This window comes from Aphis gossypii, chromosome 1 (genome assembly GCF_020184175.1).
Source record: "Aphis gossypii isolate Hap1 chromosome 1, ASM2018417v2, whole genome shotgun sequence".
NCBI lineage: Eukaryota > Metazoa > Arthropoda > Insecta > Hemiptera > Aphididae > Aphis > Aphis gossypii.
The window spans coordinates 26,714,730-26,733,891 of NC_065530.1; the positions used below are offsets into that span (position 1 = coordinate 26,714,730).

The 19,162-nt window shown below is 30.3% G+C and overlaps 1 protein-coding gene and 1 long non-coding RNA gene across 2 annotated transcripts; one reads left to right on the top strand and one right to left on the bottom strand.

Moving 5' to 3' along the window:
- Positions 1-1,219: 1,219 nt before the first annotated feature.
- LOC114133078 (bone morphogenetic protein receptor type-1B-like) lies at positions 1,220-19,162 on the bottom strand. Its single transcript, XM_027998702.2, has 8 exons — positions 18,685-19,162; positions 3,264-3,448; positions 2,834-3,175; positions 2,577-2,769; positions 2,211-2,508; positions 1,984-2,142; positions 1,722-1,893; positions 1,220-1,656 (listed from the first exon to the last, which is right to left on the bottom strand). Exons 1-8 carry the CDS (start codon positions 18,755-18,757, stop codon positions 1,516-1,518), a joined length of 1,563 nt encoding a protein of 520 aa, XP_027854503.2. The 5' UTR covers positions 18,758-19,162; the 3' UTR covers positions 1,220-1,515.
- Positions 6,784-7,183, top strand: LOC126550671 (uncharacterized). Its single transcript, XR_007604748.1, has 2 exons — positions 6,784-6,912; positions 7,033-7,183. It is a non-coding gene; the product is annotated as an uncharacterized LOC126550671 (long non-coding RNA).

A 19,162-nucleotide genomic window follows, 5' to 3' on the forward strand; every position in this document is an offset into this window, starting at 1 on the left:
ATTATAAATACATAATTAACATGTTCTTTATTGTTATAATCCTTCATTTCGTTAAAATTTTATCATTAAATGTTTATTAAAAATAATTGACTATATATTTTTTTTTTAAACTATACGATTCCAGTTTCAACTATTGATGAGAAACTTTGCATCATATTTTTAAAATTTAGAAATATATAGTTTTTTAATTCTATATTAAGTTTAACTCGATCCACAACCATCTATGGAACAATATGTATAATGCGTTGACAGAACAAAGTTTAATGCACATATAGTTAACATGCAGTCATGAACGTTGTTAATTTCACATTTAGAATTTTCAAATTATATGTTAATAAAAATCAAATTATTATTGAAAAAATACAACACGTTTCTTAACTGTTAACGCAGTACAGTCAAATCTTCATCCTACAAAATAAATATTTTAGAATGTGATTTAACATTATTCATGATTATAAATAAATATGACGATATAAAAGGTATACACAATTTATTTATAATTATAGTATTATATAAAACAAAAAATTTTTACAAGTCTTTTACGAGCAACATGTTGCAGTTTAAAAAATGATTTAGTCTTAAAAAACACAAACGTTACTATCAAAAATAAATTATAGATAAATATATTGTATACATTTATACATTTTACATAAACTTTATAAGTTGACTTGTAATCTACTAGGTAAGTATACATTTAGAATAAAAACAATTTATTATATTAACAAAATATTATAATGCAGTAAATAAATAACAATGATTGTTTAATGTACATAGTAAAAAAAATAATCTATAATATATAACCATATTATATTATAATTATAATTAATATATATATCATAAAATTATAGAAATTCAATATTAAATAATTAACTAATTTGAATTGGTTACACATGTTAAGACACTATCTTTAACCCCACAATTAGTTATACAGAGATGTACACGTCATTTTAGTGAATATAGGAAAATATTGAAAATTAAATTCTAATTGTATTGTACATAAAAAGGAAAACCATTAAATCAAAGACACATGTATACAGTAGAAATTGTTGTAAAATTGAAGTGATTATTAAATAACATTGTGAGGAAATAATTTATAAACACACAAAAATAATTATATAAATACATAATTATGGTTAACTATATAAAACGGTTAAAACAAATTTAATACAAAAAAATTCATAGTTAAAATACAATTAAAAAATGATGGCTATTTTCTGGCTAATCTGTAAAATCAACTTCTACTGTATACCAAATATATGTATATAAAAAAAAACACAAATAATATTAAAGATAAAAAAAATATTTACATTGCTATAAAACATTAATGGCACACATTTATAAGCTAAATGTTAAGTAGATGATCAACTGAAAAAAAAATAATATTGTTGTTCATTTAAAGTTGACAATAGCAATTATTTAGTAATATTAAATTTAATTCTATCTACACAGTCTTGGGCAAAATTATAAAATTCTACATTTTAGCTTTTATGGCTGCAACATTAAATTCATCCTGGATTATACATGATGAATACCGTTTTCCAAGGTTTCACTATCCTCGAGTTTTCGCAGTGTCTTCATAACTCTCAATGCTGGCAATCTTACATTTGGATTTTGATGCCAACATTCTTGTATGATTTCTGATATCACTCTCAACCTCTGAAATGCAAATAATTATGTAAAAAAAAAATAACAAATAACATTTATATTATTATAATACTCACATTATCACATTTCCATCGAATAGGGATATCTGGTCTAGCTCCTTGTACTATTAATACTAAGCGCATGTCTTCCACTGAAGGATCAGAGCCAACCAAATTAGCATAAGGCAACATATATTCGTCAGCTTGAAGCATAGGTGATCCTCCAATTGGCCAACTTTGTCTGCTTCTTCTGTAAATTAGAAAAATTAAGTAAAAATTTAGATTATTAAAATTGAATAACTTTAAATCATAGTATAAGTAAAATTGTTAAGATACTTGCCTACACAACTCCCAAAACACTAAACTTGTTGAGTACATATCAGCAGATTTAAATGCGCTAAATGATGTCACATCAATAGTATCATTGACTACTTCAGGAGCCATATAACGTCTTGTGCCTACTCTTGAGTTGGGAGCGATGTCAATTTCATTTCTTCGACTAAAATTATAGAAATTGTATTAATTATTAAAGGTTCAAGATATATATAGTATAAAGTAGATAACTACCTATCATATCGGACAGCTAAAGCAAAATCAGCAATACAACACTCTCCATCAGTCTTGACCAAAATGTTTCTTGATTTAATATCTCTATGGGCGATACATGGCTTGCCATGAGTACCATTAATTGGCTCATGTAAATGTGCCAAACCACTAGCTATTGATCGCGCCATAACAACTAGCTGAGCTGTATCAATAGTATTCTCTTTCAAAAAATCATGTAAAGAACCACGTTTATGATATTCTGTGATCAACATCATCTGAGCACCTCCAGCACTGACTTTTAAATCAGCTGCGATGAAACCTTAAATTTTTTCAAATAACATAATGAGTTTAGACAATCAAAATTAATAATTTTATTTTATAATTTACCTAAAATGTTCTCGTGTCTTAGTAAAACAGTTTGATAAATTTCTGTTTCTCGTAGCCAACTCTGATCATTAATAGTAGTAAAAATTTTCACAGCTACATGTTCACCTCTCCAATTAGCTAAACATACTTTACCAAATCTACCTTCTCCAATTTGCCGCTCTATACGTATTTGTTTGGCAATTGTTCTTTGAACCTAAATAGTAAAATATTTTTTTAAATAGTATTTAGTTTTATTTTAATCTCATATTGGTTCTTACAAGTAATGGAATTCCGGAACCAGAACCAGATGAATGACCAATAAGCGTTTGTAACAAGTTACTGTTGCCAGATATATAACTATCAGTAGATGCTAAAGCATATAGCCGATTTTTTTCCCTTCTTCTATATCTAAGGTATATCCAACCAATGATGATTGCAGATACTAGGAGACAGATAATCATTGACAACATAAATGCAATGTAAGGCACAGAATTAATATGAACTTTGGGTGGTACTGTTGTTGTACTGTGTGGTATGTACATGGGTCTTATATCTTTATTACACATGTCTGAGTTACAACACTGAATGGCTAGGCCATACAAAGAATTGCCACCTTTGCACTAGAAAAAAATAAATAAATAAGAATGTAAAATTTCTATGACAGTATGTTGTATATAAGTATACACATCAAATTTTAAAAATATTTACTTGTAAGAAGCCTTGTTCACCAGCCGCAAGACACCCATAAGATACTATTGGTTCATATTCACCAGTTTCTTCGTTTATTTCCTCGTGTACAGCACTAAAGCATTGAGAATAGCGAGAAGTTACACATGTTCCGTTTGTCTGGCCGTCTGGACATTGGTGTTCGCAATAACACGTCAATCCATGGACTAAAATTAAAAAAAATATAAATTTTATAGATATTTTAATTTTTAACAGTTGAAATACATGATATAATAAAATACAATGTATTAAATTTTTCTTTTCATTAAACGTCGTGTTGTTAACTTACAGATTAATTTACAATGGTTCATTCATAATTAATTTGTAAATAAAAGTTTGCAAAAAAAAACTGTTAGTGTTTAAATTCCAATTCAATTAGGTACCTAACAAATTAATGTGTTAAAAAGAACAATAAAAATATTATAAGACGATCAAAGAAAGAATCAAAAAATCTTTTCGTATATTGTCGGCGCCATTCGTTGAACAAAGTGAAAGACTATTAAAAACCGGTAGCCCAGATATTTTCATTAAAATTCATCTGGACATTCATTCCGTTGTATATAGACAATCCATAAAATATGTTACATTAATTTTTTATCCAAGTTCGTTTTTTAACCTTTATTATTCCCACCTAAGTAGTTTAGTTTCATAAGAAAAGAAAAAACATACCTCTAAGTATTTATAAATTATAACATAGGACAATGTTTATCAATCAGTGTATCGAAATTCACTGATGTGTCGTCAGATAAGTTCAAATACGTCGCGAAGTATATTAAATAACATAAAACTACAAATATTTTTAACAAGATTAACAAAAATTAATAGGTATTTGATACAAATTTCTATAATAATTAAAAATAAGTTATCTATTATCCACATTTACCATTATTTGTAATGTTATATTTTTTCCTTGTTATTCAAGATTAAATATTATTCATTATTTTTCTTTTTTTATTACGTCGCAAAGTATGAAATATTTTATAATATGTCACTATAATACAAAGATTGAGAAACCTTGACATAAGATATAAAAACAAAATAATACATTGAACATTCAAACATTTTTTAAGGTATTGATAATTACTATAATTTTTTTTTTTTTTTTGTTAAGTACCTACCTAATTTAATTTAAATAATTTGTTTATTTTAATTTCTATGAATCAAGAAATTTTCTCATTTTTACAAACAGTATGATTAAATATTTTTTTAATGTTAGATGAAAATACATTAAATAAATAATATGATATTAGGTGGTGTTAAATTAAAGAGAATATATAAACCTCAAAATTTACATTTCTTTTTTCCGAATACTAAATCTTAAAATATTTATTTAATTCTCGGTCTTATATCTCAAACTTTGAAATATAATATACGAGTAAACTCTTCAGTCTACACGATGAGAAATCGTTTTTTGTATAAACTATACATAGGGATTAAAATATCCTTATTCAAATCTTCCCCTACTTTAAAAATAATAATAAAAAACACCTGTTGCTTAGCCTTATAAATATTAAACATCATAAAAGAAGGTAAAGAGAGTGCAGGTAAAATCAGACACAAAGAGCTGTTAACCAACAACAACGACGACAGTGCTATACATAAAAATTCAAAATGGATACGCAGTATATGCGTTTGGGTCAATCCAACTAACCCCTTTTACATAAAACGTTGAATAATAAAAACCTGGTCCGTCTATATACCGCAGTATACACACTAAGATAAGCGATTTAAAACCTCACACAGCCATGAGATATTACAACAATACAACTAAATCTGTCACACCTAAAAAAAACCATTTAAAAACTCACGTCAGAAAAATATGAATACGTGTTATTCATATAATATGAATATTTGATACAGTCATTTACATAATTTATGATTTATGTGCCAGTGGGCGGCATAATGGTGTTACCGAGACATTTAATTATTAATCGGTAATAAATCGCATGAGGGAGAGAAAAGGAGAACAAGAGAGAGAGAGAGACTTGAATGCCCGCATTGTCGCTCTGATATTACATTATAATATTATTAAACACGTAGGAGTCATTCGGTGGATGATGCGAGAGCGAGCAGGTAACTTTTTTATTCTTGAAGACTAATTAAAACTGATGGGTTTTTCGTTACCTGCCGTTTAGGCGTTTACGATTTTATTACTCTCGAGGCTCCGGTACATAAAACATAATTTCGGGTGTGTCTACGGGATCCACTGGGTTTTTAAGGGAAATAATATACCGCAGAGACTTGAACGTTTTGTTTTAATGTCGGCTCATAATTGACCTAAAATATAATATACGGGTTTTAAGTCTTTAAGTACATTTCGCTTCCTTATAATAACGGACGCACGCCATGATGCCGAATTGAAAAACGGTATAAACGAATTATATACACCTAAATAATAGTATACGTATAAATATAGTATTAATGTACAACTATTATTATAGTCGATCATCACGGTCGATTGTCACACCGATCGAGAAAAAAACGTCGGCCCAAACATACAATAATATTATTACTGGTATCAGCACAAAATTGACGACGATAAATTCGATATCCAAAAATATAAAATAATATACGCGTTGCACTCGTTTCGTAAAAAATAAATAAAAAATATAATACTATATTGTTGTTATTATAATATGATATTTTTTTAACGTATTCGGACGGGAGCGGCCGTCCGGTTTCTGGAGGAGGGTGTCGGATTACTACGGTCGGCGTGTCGCATTAAAATAAAAAAAAAAATTACGATCTTAAAATACTTTCAATATATTATTATACGTATAGTATTATCATAATGCAATAACAAAAATATAATAACGTTTAATATCGAATATTATAATATGTTATTCGTTTTACGGTGCACCGACACGCGATGGCTGGACACACGTCGGAGGCGTCGAATAATCCTGTACGGGCCGAGGAATATTACATTCCGATCCGTGGACCGTGTGGTGGCCCAAAGGTGTCGGGTGTCCGAGAAACAATCGCGCGCGCGTTACCCGGGCCCCGAACACCGCCGCCGCCGGTTCGGTCGACGCGCACCGGTTCCCTCTAACCGCCGCTCCCCCCGTCCGCCCGTAGTGTCGGCGGTTTACGTACGAGAAAAGAGCGCGCGCGCACACACACACACTGTGGTGCGCGCGAGAGGAACGCGATCGCCCCCGCCACACGTCCCTTCACGTCCGCCGCGTGATTTGTTGCGTCGAACCCTGCCCCCGCCCCCGCCGCAACAAAACACTGGGCCCGGTCTCTGAACACATGCAACACCAACGACGGTCGTCAACGGGTGACAGCGGCGGCGGCAGCAGCTGCACCGACCGACGCGACCGGTTTCGGTTTTTGTATATAATATAATACGTCTCGCTCGCTCGTTCACGCGTCCGTTCTCTCTCTCACTCTCTTCTTGCGTTTCGACCGTCCGCACAACAATCTGTTTTCGTGCATCGGAATCACGTTCGACACGGGCGAGGCGACGCGGGACGGGACGGACCGCCGCCGTAGCAAGAACGCGAGAACGCACGTCTTTCTCTCGAACGACCCCTTCTTCTTCTTCTTCTCTCGGGGGTGTACGAACACGGCCGAGGAGGAAAGCAACACATGTGCACCAAGCCGACGAGATGATGTTGCGCACAAAGTACCCTTATTATTATTATTATTATATTTTATTATAATATATTATACTATATTATTGTATTATATTATTCCCCGACAATAATCATCATATACAATATGAGCGTTCGGTACCTGTTTATAGGAACGTCATGCAACACCCCCTCGTCGGTGCGCAAACGCTGCACACATGTTCCACCAGCGTTCACACAGTTTATCCGACGAGTCCTAATATAACGACCGGCCGGGTACGCACGTACCAGTTTTTGAAATAAAATACGTAATATTCAAACGAATCGTCACGTTTTTTTTTTTTTTGCCAACAGCATACCGCCCGACAACAATAATTAAAACTATTGCCTCGAAGATACGATATGTACTTTTTAGTATTTTACACAATAATAATATATTACACGTAATATGCTCGTGCACCACCTCGGTCGAGTTCATTTCGCGTTTCGTTATTTGTTTACCGAAACTTTTTTAGCTTAGAATAAATCTTTTCGATATAGGAAAACCATACACAAAACTAATAATCAACAATATTGTTTCTGATATTTTATTTAAATTTTCCACCGGTTTGAAGATAACAAAAATATAATATATTACTTCAACCGTTGGCACTTAGCAACTCGGTTTGAAATTCCATTATTCTAAAAAACCTAATTAAAATCAAATAAATTATTATATTATGATTTATTTTAGTTTATCGAATACTTGTACCTACCTAATGACTAATAAATAATTTTAAAACGATTAATAATTTATAAAATATAATACATATTATATAAGTGAATTTTACACACCTATATACTAAGTACTAACATAATTCATTAATCATTATGATAAAAACAGAAAATAAAAATATATTCATTGCATTGCACTATCTTTGTTATCCAGCGACAAAAGTATAATTATTTAAATCAAGAAAAGTGTTTTCCTTGATTTTTATTTTTTATCAATGTAATTGATAACCTACACAACATGAGATTTGTAAACAATGTTTAATATTATCAACTATTTTCTAGGCGTATAAATCTATTTAGGTATACAATGCCATTTTAAATTTAAATCTTAGGAATAAGGAACAATATAACACAACAAGAAAATGAGTAATAGCGTAAATTATTTCAAGCAATCTATCTAATATTATATTACGTATTGAATAGATTAAAATTTCTGCTTAGAAATTAAATTATAATTGTAGTATGATAATATAAAAAACTAAATTTGTCACAATTTACAGAAATAAAATATCAACAATAATAGTTAAATACCTATTATATGAATAGTAATTTTTGTTTGTAATTTTAGTGAAAAACGTACATAACATGATATCATACATTATTATGAGATAAAATTAAACTTAGTACCTACCTACGCATAAGTATTTTTTTTTTTTATCAAGAAAATATTTTTATATATCGTTTGGTATAGCGTATAGTATAAACAATTGAACGATATATTTGCATTGTAACATAGGTTTCTTCAATATTTATCTTTAACCAAAATAAAATTCCAAAATACTATCGAAACCATTAAAAATGCAGAAACGTGATAAATTCAATGTAGTGGCTCACAGAATCGAGTAGGTATGTGTAGAACTCACAGTGTCAACGACACCTGTATTTTATCAGACAATAGGATACTATATACGGCCAGGTGTGAGTACATTATCAAAAATACAATACCTGCCATCTTCTTTCGAGAAGTCTCGGTACATCAGCGTCTTGGTAATTTATTTTGATGTTTTTTTTCGATGGAAAAACGCTAGTTTACGGTCACGCTTTGTCTGGCTAACTACCGAATACGTTCTCATCAAACTCAGTTTCATTGTCATTGAAATATCATTATAAAGGGTATTTTTTGTAAAAAGACATGAAATTAGTGTTGAAAATTGGAGGAAAATCCAATTACAACGAAAGAAATACGTATTGTGTATTTGTGTTATACTACTTACAGTTTATCGGTCGATATTCGCCACACAATTTCAAAAGTATAGAATGTTAATGTTTGCTATCCAAGGAAATTGTGCCAATACTCAATTTACAGAATACAAAACATGATGTAGTAACCATTACAAAATTAAATTTTCAATATTTTATTGCACGAACAAACGATTTGAAAATGTAATTATTTTATCATGGCAAAAAACAATAAATTCATCAGCTTAAAATATTAAATAAAATAGTAATTGATATTCACAGCTTTAATGCTGCAGGTAGGGAGAATAATGGATATTATATTTTGTAAAACAAATATTTATAATATAAGTGAATATAATTCAAAAACATTAATAATATTTATTTATTTATATTTTTGGCTCTTAAAACTCCTGGATCCTTCTACCGTAAATGCACTATTAGTTTTTAGCATCTTAAAAACATACCTAATTTAAAAATTGAATAACACGTTCTGACGTATAATACAAGTAACATTTCATCGACATAATTAACAGATGATTACTGTAATAAATGTACTAAATTTGAATTCGATGATAAACCATTGAATACAAAAAATGATTTAACAGCCTATAAGTAGGTATATAATATTGTATTATACATAGAAAATTTATATTTTTCTATTGGGAAATAATAATTCTATTAGTACAATAAAATAAGTTTAACTATTTTTACAAATCACATATATTATATATTACTAGTTGTTATTATATAGTCAATACCGACGATTGCATAGAACGGTGTGAATATAGGTTCATATGTTATAAATATTTTAAAAATGTAATTATGTATAGGTGTAATAAATAAAAAAAATCATAGTGACGAAAAGTTTCAAGTCTAAACAAATAATATTATTAGAATTTTGAATTCCAACAAAATAACTAAAATTGTTATTTCTCGCCGAAATTTGATTTTTGAATCCTATAAGACATATAATGCATATCACTAAACTGTTTTTAATTTCTTTCAAACAAAAATTATACTGTAAATACCTACTTTATAAACAAAATAGAAAAAATTTAAAATGTCTATAAATAATTAATAGTATAAAAAACAAAAATATTTTAGTTAAAGCATGAGTAGAAGATACTAATACAAATTTAAGTCTTAGTTAGGTATTCATTTTTATAATTACAATATAAAAAATTAATTTTGTCAAAAACTGGTAAACAGATAAAATTCTGATTTTTCCCGATTACGCTTTACTTTTAATCCACTAAAGTATCGATTCATTCACAATCCATTTTGCAGCAAGAAATTATCCTCACCGCAGTTGAAATTTTTACTGTTCCAAAAGAAGATGCGATAGTCCAGATAGTCACAAGTAAATATTTTATTTTTATGAAATTTATCAACGTCTTAAGGGGCAAGTACCCATATACATTGTGAAATAAGCGCTATGTTGAAAAAATACCTACTTTCAGAGATTAACAGAATATCATAGTAAAAATAGAGATTCTAAAATTGAAAATCTAAGTTACGACTGCATAAGGATTACGCTCAGCGTGTTTTTTTTTTTTTTTTTGAAAATGTTCCAAAATTATCCCGAATACGTTGAAAAAGTCACGTATTTGGCTAACGATCACGAACCGATTCTTTGTCAAAGCAAAAAACCTTAGATGTTCATACCTATTAAATAACGTAGGTATATAGACACAGCTATTCTGTACGATGACCCTCTGCACACATTACCAGAGCAAACCTTTATAATCCAATTTATACCGAATACGAGGCATACGGAAGAGGAAAAAAATCACGTATTTGCCGCCGACACCTCAATTTCATTATAAACAACGGGTTTTCTGGGTCAGCTATCTCACCGCCAATTGTCACAAGCACGTTCGAAACACGACGATGTCGTTACACCACACACTGCACACACCCAAGTGTATAAAAGTATTTGTTTTTTTTTTTTTTATGTATACATACATATATAATACAACGCGTGCAATTATATATATACTGCGAGATATACGACGGTGGAATCTCGTATCGGAGATATTTTCGAGTGTTAGTGCTGGAGGCTGTTTTAGAAAAAAAAAATAATGATAAAGACGAACTGTAACAAAACGTTACATCAAACGTTTGGTTTTTATCGAATTTAATGCCCGGCAGCGGTTTACGCGAACGGTTAGTTGACCATAACGAGACAAACGTGTGGCCGACCGGTTTTCCGTATATGCGAGTACAGTACCTATATAATATTATATTATATACCACACGTATTACAATATAATATAATATATATATATGATGCATTTTCTCAGACCATCTGGCCACAAACTCACTCTGTACAGTACGGGCACGCACATTCGTCTTCTCTTTTCTCCCGCACAGCTCCAACGCAGGTCATCAACAATAATTATATTCAACGGCGGTCGAGGCCTATAAAATCCCGCGCGGCGTGCACACGCGTATCGCGAGTATAAAATACGTTTTGTGTGCGTGTGTGTCATTGCAGGCGTTTTCTTCCCATTATCGGATAACGCATCTATCGCGCGTATATTGTGTTCACGTACGCGCATAAAAGTCTTCGCATCAGATATTATTATATATTACGATCGCGGGGCTATAAAAGATCCGCGACGGCCGGAAGAGGGGGGCGAGTAAAAGAAATAAATATAAAAAAAAAAAAAACAACAACAACACATAACATCATATACGTGTAGCCGCGTGTAGGCATACGACGTGCGTATACATACATATAATATGTGTGTAGGTATAAAAAAAAAAAATAATAATACTCGTTCGGAACAATTCTCACATTGTCACGCAATGACTTTGTATGCACAAAAGGATTTATACGGCTTCGTTTTACTTATAATACATTTATATATGTGTGTATAATAATATACGTATACCCGCTTCTTCTTATTTTTAAACAATTTTTTTTTATGGCAAAACTGATTTGATCTGGTCTCTCTGTGAATCCGGATTTCTCAAGGATCGCGCGCGGCCGTCGCCGTCTCGAAGAACTTAACTGGCGTGCTATCGCGGATAAATAAAAACGCATACGGTATATATTATACGTGTCTCCGTCGATGAGAATATAAGATTCTATCCTGGCCGCATATGCTTCTCTCGCATTCAGTCACACACACACACACACGCGCGCGAGCGCATATATACCCCATATGGAATTATTCACTAACAGCCTTGCGCTGTGATGTTGTCGTTAACGAGGCATACATTATTTTCGCAAGCAAAACGCGGCCGTCGGGTTCTAAAAGTGTGAAATATTTCAATGCACGTGTGACACTTGTCCGTATTCGGAATTTGCGTGTCGTTGTATTCTTATAATATGCGCACGACGACCGACAAATGTTGTTTGTAATGTTATCGGGCGAGTCGTGAAACGTTATTTTTATAAAGAAGAATAAAATCGAGAATATTCTAAATCTTAGAAAAAAAAATGAATAATATCAAACTATGTAGAAAACGACCGCAATTTAATGTTTAGATAACCGATATAACAATAATATACGCATCATTTATTTAATACCGTATAATTACGTTCGTTTATCAAAACGATTATTGATTATCTTCTTTGTCGATTGATTTATGAGTGTAGATTTATTAAATACTATTATGTTATATAGCTGCGCTGACGTCGTTGCATATGTATATAATTTATATAAAAACGTATATGTAGGAGAGTGTTAAAATATTATACTATTTAGCTGTAACAACGCGTATATACTACGCAGCCGCCTGCCACAATCTATCTGTCATTACAAATAACGCTTTGGGTTTTGACACTTATTAAACCCATTGTACATTAATTGTAGACGTTTAAAAATATGAAAATAAACGTGAGCCCGTAAATCGTGTTGTACAACACCTGCGCGTACACCAAACAGTGTACACGTTTTATAGCTGATGGTCATCTATAAAGTATATAAACTCTGTATCGTGTGTATCGTCGTACGCGTGTACACGAGTCGAAGAATTAAATTCCAAACGTACAATGACGACTACATCAACACCGCCGACCGGCAGCGCATATTATAAAATACAACCATTAACCACTAATAAATAGTTATGATTACCATCATTGCGATGGGAGTGCCAATAACTCGGGAGAACAACCCGACGCGAGTTCTTAATTATTGTTAATCATCTCTCCGTATGATTTCAAGTGCGTATACACTATACTCTCGCTACGAGCGTAATAAACTTAAAATAACAACGTTACAGTTTCACGGTCTCGTATAGACATTTTGCAAAACGACGCCACTTATATATTATATAAGTATAGCAAGACAAAAATGTCTATGCAATATATATTTCATTAATAACTTTTTTGAACTGTTCGAGCATCACGCTGCGATTTTTTGCGGATCGATAATAATAATAGTATATGGTGTGTTATCGGCGAGTATCGGCTATTTTTGCGCGCCCGTTCAGCGGCGGATGCTGACGACCGACAGTGCGTGGGCGGGAGGTGTTCACCGCGGACCGGACTCGGTGCCTACACGCAGCCGAACGAGTGACTTTAGGGCGCGGAAGTCGTCGTCCGACGGACGGATGCAAATCGTTTCTCATAAATTCCGAGATCCAAATCGTACATAATATACATATTTTTTTTTTACCATAATATTCCCCCCTTCGTTTTTTTATTATTATTACTATTATCGCGCATACATAATGATACATTACATATTATTAGCCCCGCGGAGTCGTGACGGACGCGCGTGGTAGGCGTGAACCGCCCAACACCTCGACGCGATTTACGCCTGGCGTACACGGTGCGTGTGCACGTACATAATATTATACACGATACGACGGTGATTATTATTACTATTATTACACGCAGCGGCGGCGGAGAAACCACGTCCGCTACCAAGGGCCGGGTGTGCGTTGCCTGAGGGGAGGGTCAAGGACACTATCGTCGGCTGCGGTGGTGTTGTGCTGGTGCTCCGTACCCGACACCGCAGACTCCGACAACTCGTTAAAAAAAAAAAAAATACGTCGTCCGGCGCCACACGTTCAAAACACATATCCAAAAAAAATCCTTCCGACCACGGTCGGGCCCATTGCGCAGTAAACGAGTCTAGTACGATTATTAAAAAAAAATAATTATAATTAAACCGACTATCGAATGTCAACAACAAAAAAACCGTTATTTCCGCCGCACAGCATCACAATTTGCAAGGTCCTACGACTGTTTAGGTAGTAAATAATAACATTTCGTGGGACTTAGGATCGCCATCAATAAGTACTAGCTTTAAAATTAAAATGTCTAATGTTTTTTTAACATTACTCATAAAATAAGACATCATTTTAGGATAAAAAAACAAAAACATTTTGTAATAAATATTATTTATAATTTTTGAAAATTGACAATACGTTGAAAATAATAGTTGCAAATTAAAATTATTATTATTTTTAATTGGTTTATTCTTGAAAATTTAAAATAAATTGTAAAAATACAAATTGAAACTAAATTAATAAAATAATTTAAAGTTATCAGTATGCAAATAGTTTAGTTTCGTTTTTGATTTGGTAGTTGATGTGGTTAAATGTATATCTTATTTAAATTGTCCCAAGATAATCCCAAAAAATGTAATACGTATGCAAATATTACATGTTCTGAGAACATATTATAAATATGCAAGTATCTATTAATCTGTATTTAGTGTGTATATATTCAAAGTTATTACTTATTAGTATTAATATAGGTACTTGAATACTTGATACATATTAATATATTATTATGTTTCGCATTCTATAAGTTTATTGGAACGAATATCTCAGACACCAAAGAAACCCTATTTGTTATTACTGCAAGTATAATGATCCGTTTACATTTAGAAACGTATCTACGTCGATCTGTATGTTCAAACGCCACACTAGTAAGAAAACGTCTGCGTAGTGCGTACGCGAGAAGAATATAATATTTTGTACAAAGACAACGAAACAATAACGTCGTTTTTCAAGATAAGCATACCCCGATTAAATTACAATAATATAACCATATATTATGCCTATAAATATACAAAACAATCGTATTTTTTATAAGTAAAAATAGACAATAGTAAATAATTTTGTTTTAAAACTTATTAAAATTTCAAATCTATACCTACGTCCTACATAACGCTACCTATAACAGCTGTAATTGATAAAAGATAACATTATTTTTATAAACAAATACCTACTAATACCAATGGCATTGGGCGTAGACACAGAGACGATATGGGAGGAGGGATCCCCATGACCTTTTTTTATACATTATACCAATAATAAAAAAAAATAAAAATTATTTTTATTTTTTACGAAAATTTGCTAGTTTTTAGAGGTATATATACCCACCCCTTTCAATAAAAATGTATCTATGCCACTGAACCAATGCTAATCATAAAAATATAATATAATATGTTCACAACAACTGAAATCAATGTTAAATGTCTTGAATTTGAAACAAAATAGTAATAACTAGAAATAAAAAATACTCAACATATTCTAATAAGGTATAATGACAATTTTTTAAAGGTATCAATAAAATAAAGTCCTACCTATATAATAAATATTCGGTCGTAATTTTGATCTTAACATGTAAGAAAGAAAAAATAATATAGATGAAGAGAACGAGATTTACTGTTTAACACATTATTGCTTAGAGATTGAATTTAATTCAAACCATTTATTTAAAATACATTAAAACCAATTTTACCAATATTATGTAGGCATGTTTCTGTTAATATAATACATAAATAATGTACCATTGATCTTTATTATCTATTAGTTTTAACTTTTGAATAATAATAGGTAGGTACATATATATCAATACTACTTTAACACTTTTACCATGGATATTTCAATAATATAGTAAAACATAAAATATACTTAAATATGTACATACATATTTACATATTATATACATACACTAAGATATAATGTTTAATACAATGTTAAAATTATGCAAGTTATTTTCAACATATCTACTAATCAACCAGATCAATGAATTTTGTTTAGAAATGTGTATTAAACAAGAATTAGATAACTTAGGACTTAGGTAATTATATTAAATGCAAATCAAATTTGAAAAATACCTTTTTAAATGTGTGATTAAAAATATAAGAAAATAATTTATTTTATTCAATATTTTTGATATGTTTTAAAGTAATAAAAAATATAATTAATGCACAAGAATATTATTTTTTTAATAGTAATAATTTAATAGAACTATTTTTACTTTTAGATTAATTAAGATTAAAATAAATACAAAACAAAAGAATATGATCTTAAAGGTATTTACTAATGAAGTAATGACTGAATGATTTAATATTATAGTCACATAACACATTTAGTTTACTGTATACTACATTTTTAATAACAAAAACAAAATATAAATATATCAGATTCTTATACAGAAGAGATTAGTCATTCATAAGGAAAAAAACTCTAAACAATACACACACACACACACACACACATTTATAAATAAATACATAATATAATATACATATCCATAAAAGGGTCCTATTGATTCAGAGATTAACATACAAGGGGAGGTACATTTTATAGTTAGTGTATAGTCCACAGCACATAGTGTGTTCCCTACTTCCAAAACTAAATGACATTTCTTGGAGGGTGAGATCTCAATAGCTTCAAATAAAACATAATTTATGACTACTGGGACAGTTACGCAAGTTTAGAAGGGCAAAAGTTTAATGGATAAAAATTTTTGGGGTGGCAGTCCCTATTTTCTTAACATTGTCAACTTGGTAGAAATACAGTTAGTTGTAGAACTTAAAATCTTCAGTGTTACATGAATAAAATAAAAAGAAGTAATATAGATAAGTATTTTATAATATTAAGAGCTGAAATAATCATAATTTAACGTAATTTTAACTAGTACCTATACATAGTAATATGTATATTATACTAATATCTAATATCAACAAGTATTACTCCCATTAAACACTTATTTTATGATTATTTAAACATAAATCATAATACTTACTACAAAATAAGATAAGACAAATCAATTAAACCCATTTAAGTTTTACAATTTTCTTATTATACTTATATATATAATAAACAGCCACATATGAAGATTATAAATATTATTTAGGTAATTTAAATTAGAAACATTAATTACTAAAAATTAAAAATGTTTTGAAAAGTGAATATCTAACAATAAATTATTAGTTATTAGAGCATACTTTACATAAATGCCTATTATTATTGTATATGGCATACTCCTAAAGTTAATAATATTCACCATAACAACGAAATTTGTTGTTAATGTACTTATAAATAAAAAACATAAATTGAAATAGATACACATAATTACACACATACCATTAAACAGGACCTAGGGTATTACTGACTATATTTAATTTACACATACTCATTTGATAGATTATAATATTAATAATTTTAATTGGAAAAATAATGAAATCTAGTGGAGACCAATCAATTCTAATCAATGTAGGTACTTACTACTTACTATAATTCTACTTATTAGGTAAGTACATCATATAAAAACTTAATAATTTTTGGACATTAATTTTACACTACCTATTTGACATATAGCCTCGCATATAGCAAAAACAATATTTCTATTAACCATACCTATAGATAAGGATTTATCAGTACCTTAGACAGTATATTGTACAAGAATATCTAAAATATAACTGAAGACAAACAATAATAAAATATAAATTTAGGTAATAAAAATATATTTATTTAAAAGTAGGAAATAAATACCTAAGTAAATAATCAAACAGTACCTAATGTACTCATATTTTTGATATCTAAAGGTATATACAGTGTAGGTACATAATTTAAAATTTCAAATAAAAAATTAAATTAATAACTTGTTATTTTTATTTAAAAAAAAAAAATGTTAGATAACTGAGTTATAAAAATGTTTAACATAATAGAAGGTAGTACCCACTAGCTACTTAATTTTAGGCACACCTATTACACTTATTCAAAAAATGTTATTTATTTTAGGTAAGTGAATAATTACTTTAGTTATTATTTTAATTTTTTTTTAAGAAATTCACAAATTGTGAATCCTTTTTACTTTATCATTTTATATAGGTAAAATGCTATGGTACTTTGAAGTGCTAAAATACCATAATATGTTAAAATTATAAGCATTGTATCATTAGATAATAATGTAGGTACTCGTTTATTAGAAATAATATAAGAATAGCAAAATTGTGTATCTAAATACAATATGTTACCCAAACACAAGGTAGACACCTATCTAAGTATGTACTAAATACACACCTAACATATTTTTAATGTAGTAATTCAATAATGTTGTGTTATTGTAAATCAATACAGTTGCTTTTAGTCGATTAAGTCATAGAAATTAAACTATTGGTACATATATTAACTGTTTGTAGTTATAGGTATAATATTATCCAAGGAAAATCAAAAACAAATAACAAAACAATTTTCTATGCCTATCTTAATGTTACTGTATAAATTGTATATAATCCAATTGCATACTTGTGACATATGGCAATCTAAATCAATCTAAATGAATTAAAAAACACCCAAGTTTTACATCAATGATACAAATTTAATAAATATTATTGTAAAAATATCACTAGCGGTAAGCATATAAGAAGGTCTATTATATGTCGACTGATGAGTGTACAGCGATCTAATAACTATTACCTTTAAAATGTAATTTACAAGACAAGAAGTAGAATAAGATGATAAGTGTATAATTAAAGTATTTGTATGTGATTTTAAAAGTCTCTATTTTTTTACTATAAATAACAACCACATAGAGAAGTATTGATAACCTGTGAAAATTGACACTTGTAACAATAAACATAATAATAATAATAATAAAGAATTGTAGGTACCTGATTTAGCAGCAACTGTTGCTATCCCTAGTCCAATGGTCAACGCACTTCCCAAATTTCGTTTTAACAACATGATCGGAGATGACAAAAGGGTCCCAGACGTTATCCGTGTTCTCGTTTCTTTATTATCAAACAAATATTGCGCTTGACGAACACAGCAGCTGCATTTCGGTCTACGGCATTGGCACGATGTTCAAACGAATTAAGAAATCGCAAATGTGTAATAAAAACGATAGAAAACACTACTAAATGTTTGATCACGAAGAGTACGATAGGCTCGAGCGAAATAGCGGATGGTGGCGATTTTAAAAATATAAAAAAATAACAAAAAACAAAAATGATTAGAAACAACCAGCTACCAGCACCACGAGACGAGTGACGGAGCGACGGAGATAAACACAAGACGGACGCGAAAACCAGAATGTGGCTGGCTGTGACCGGCGGGGGGCTTGGTAATAGTTCGTGCTCAGTGCTGCGG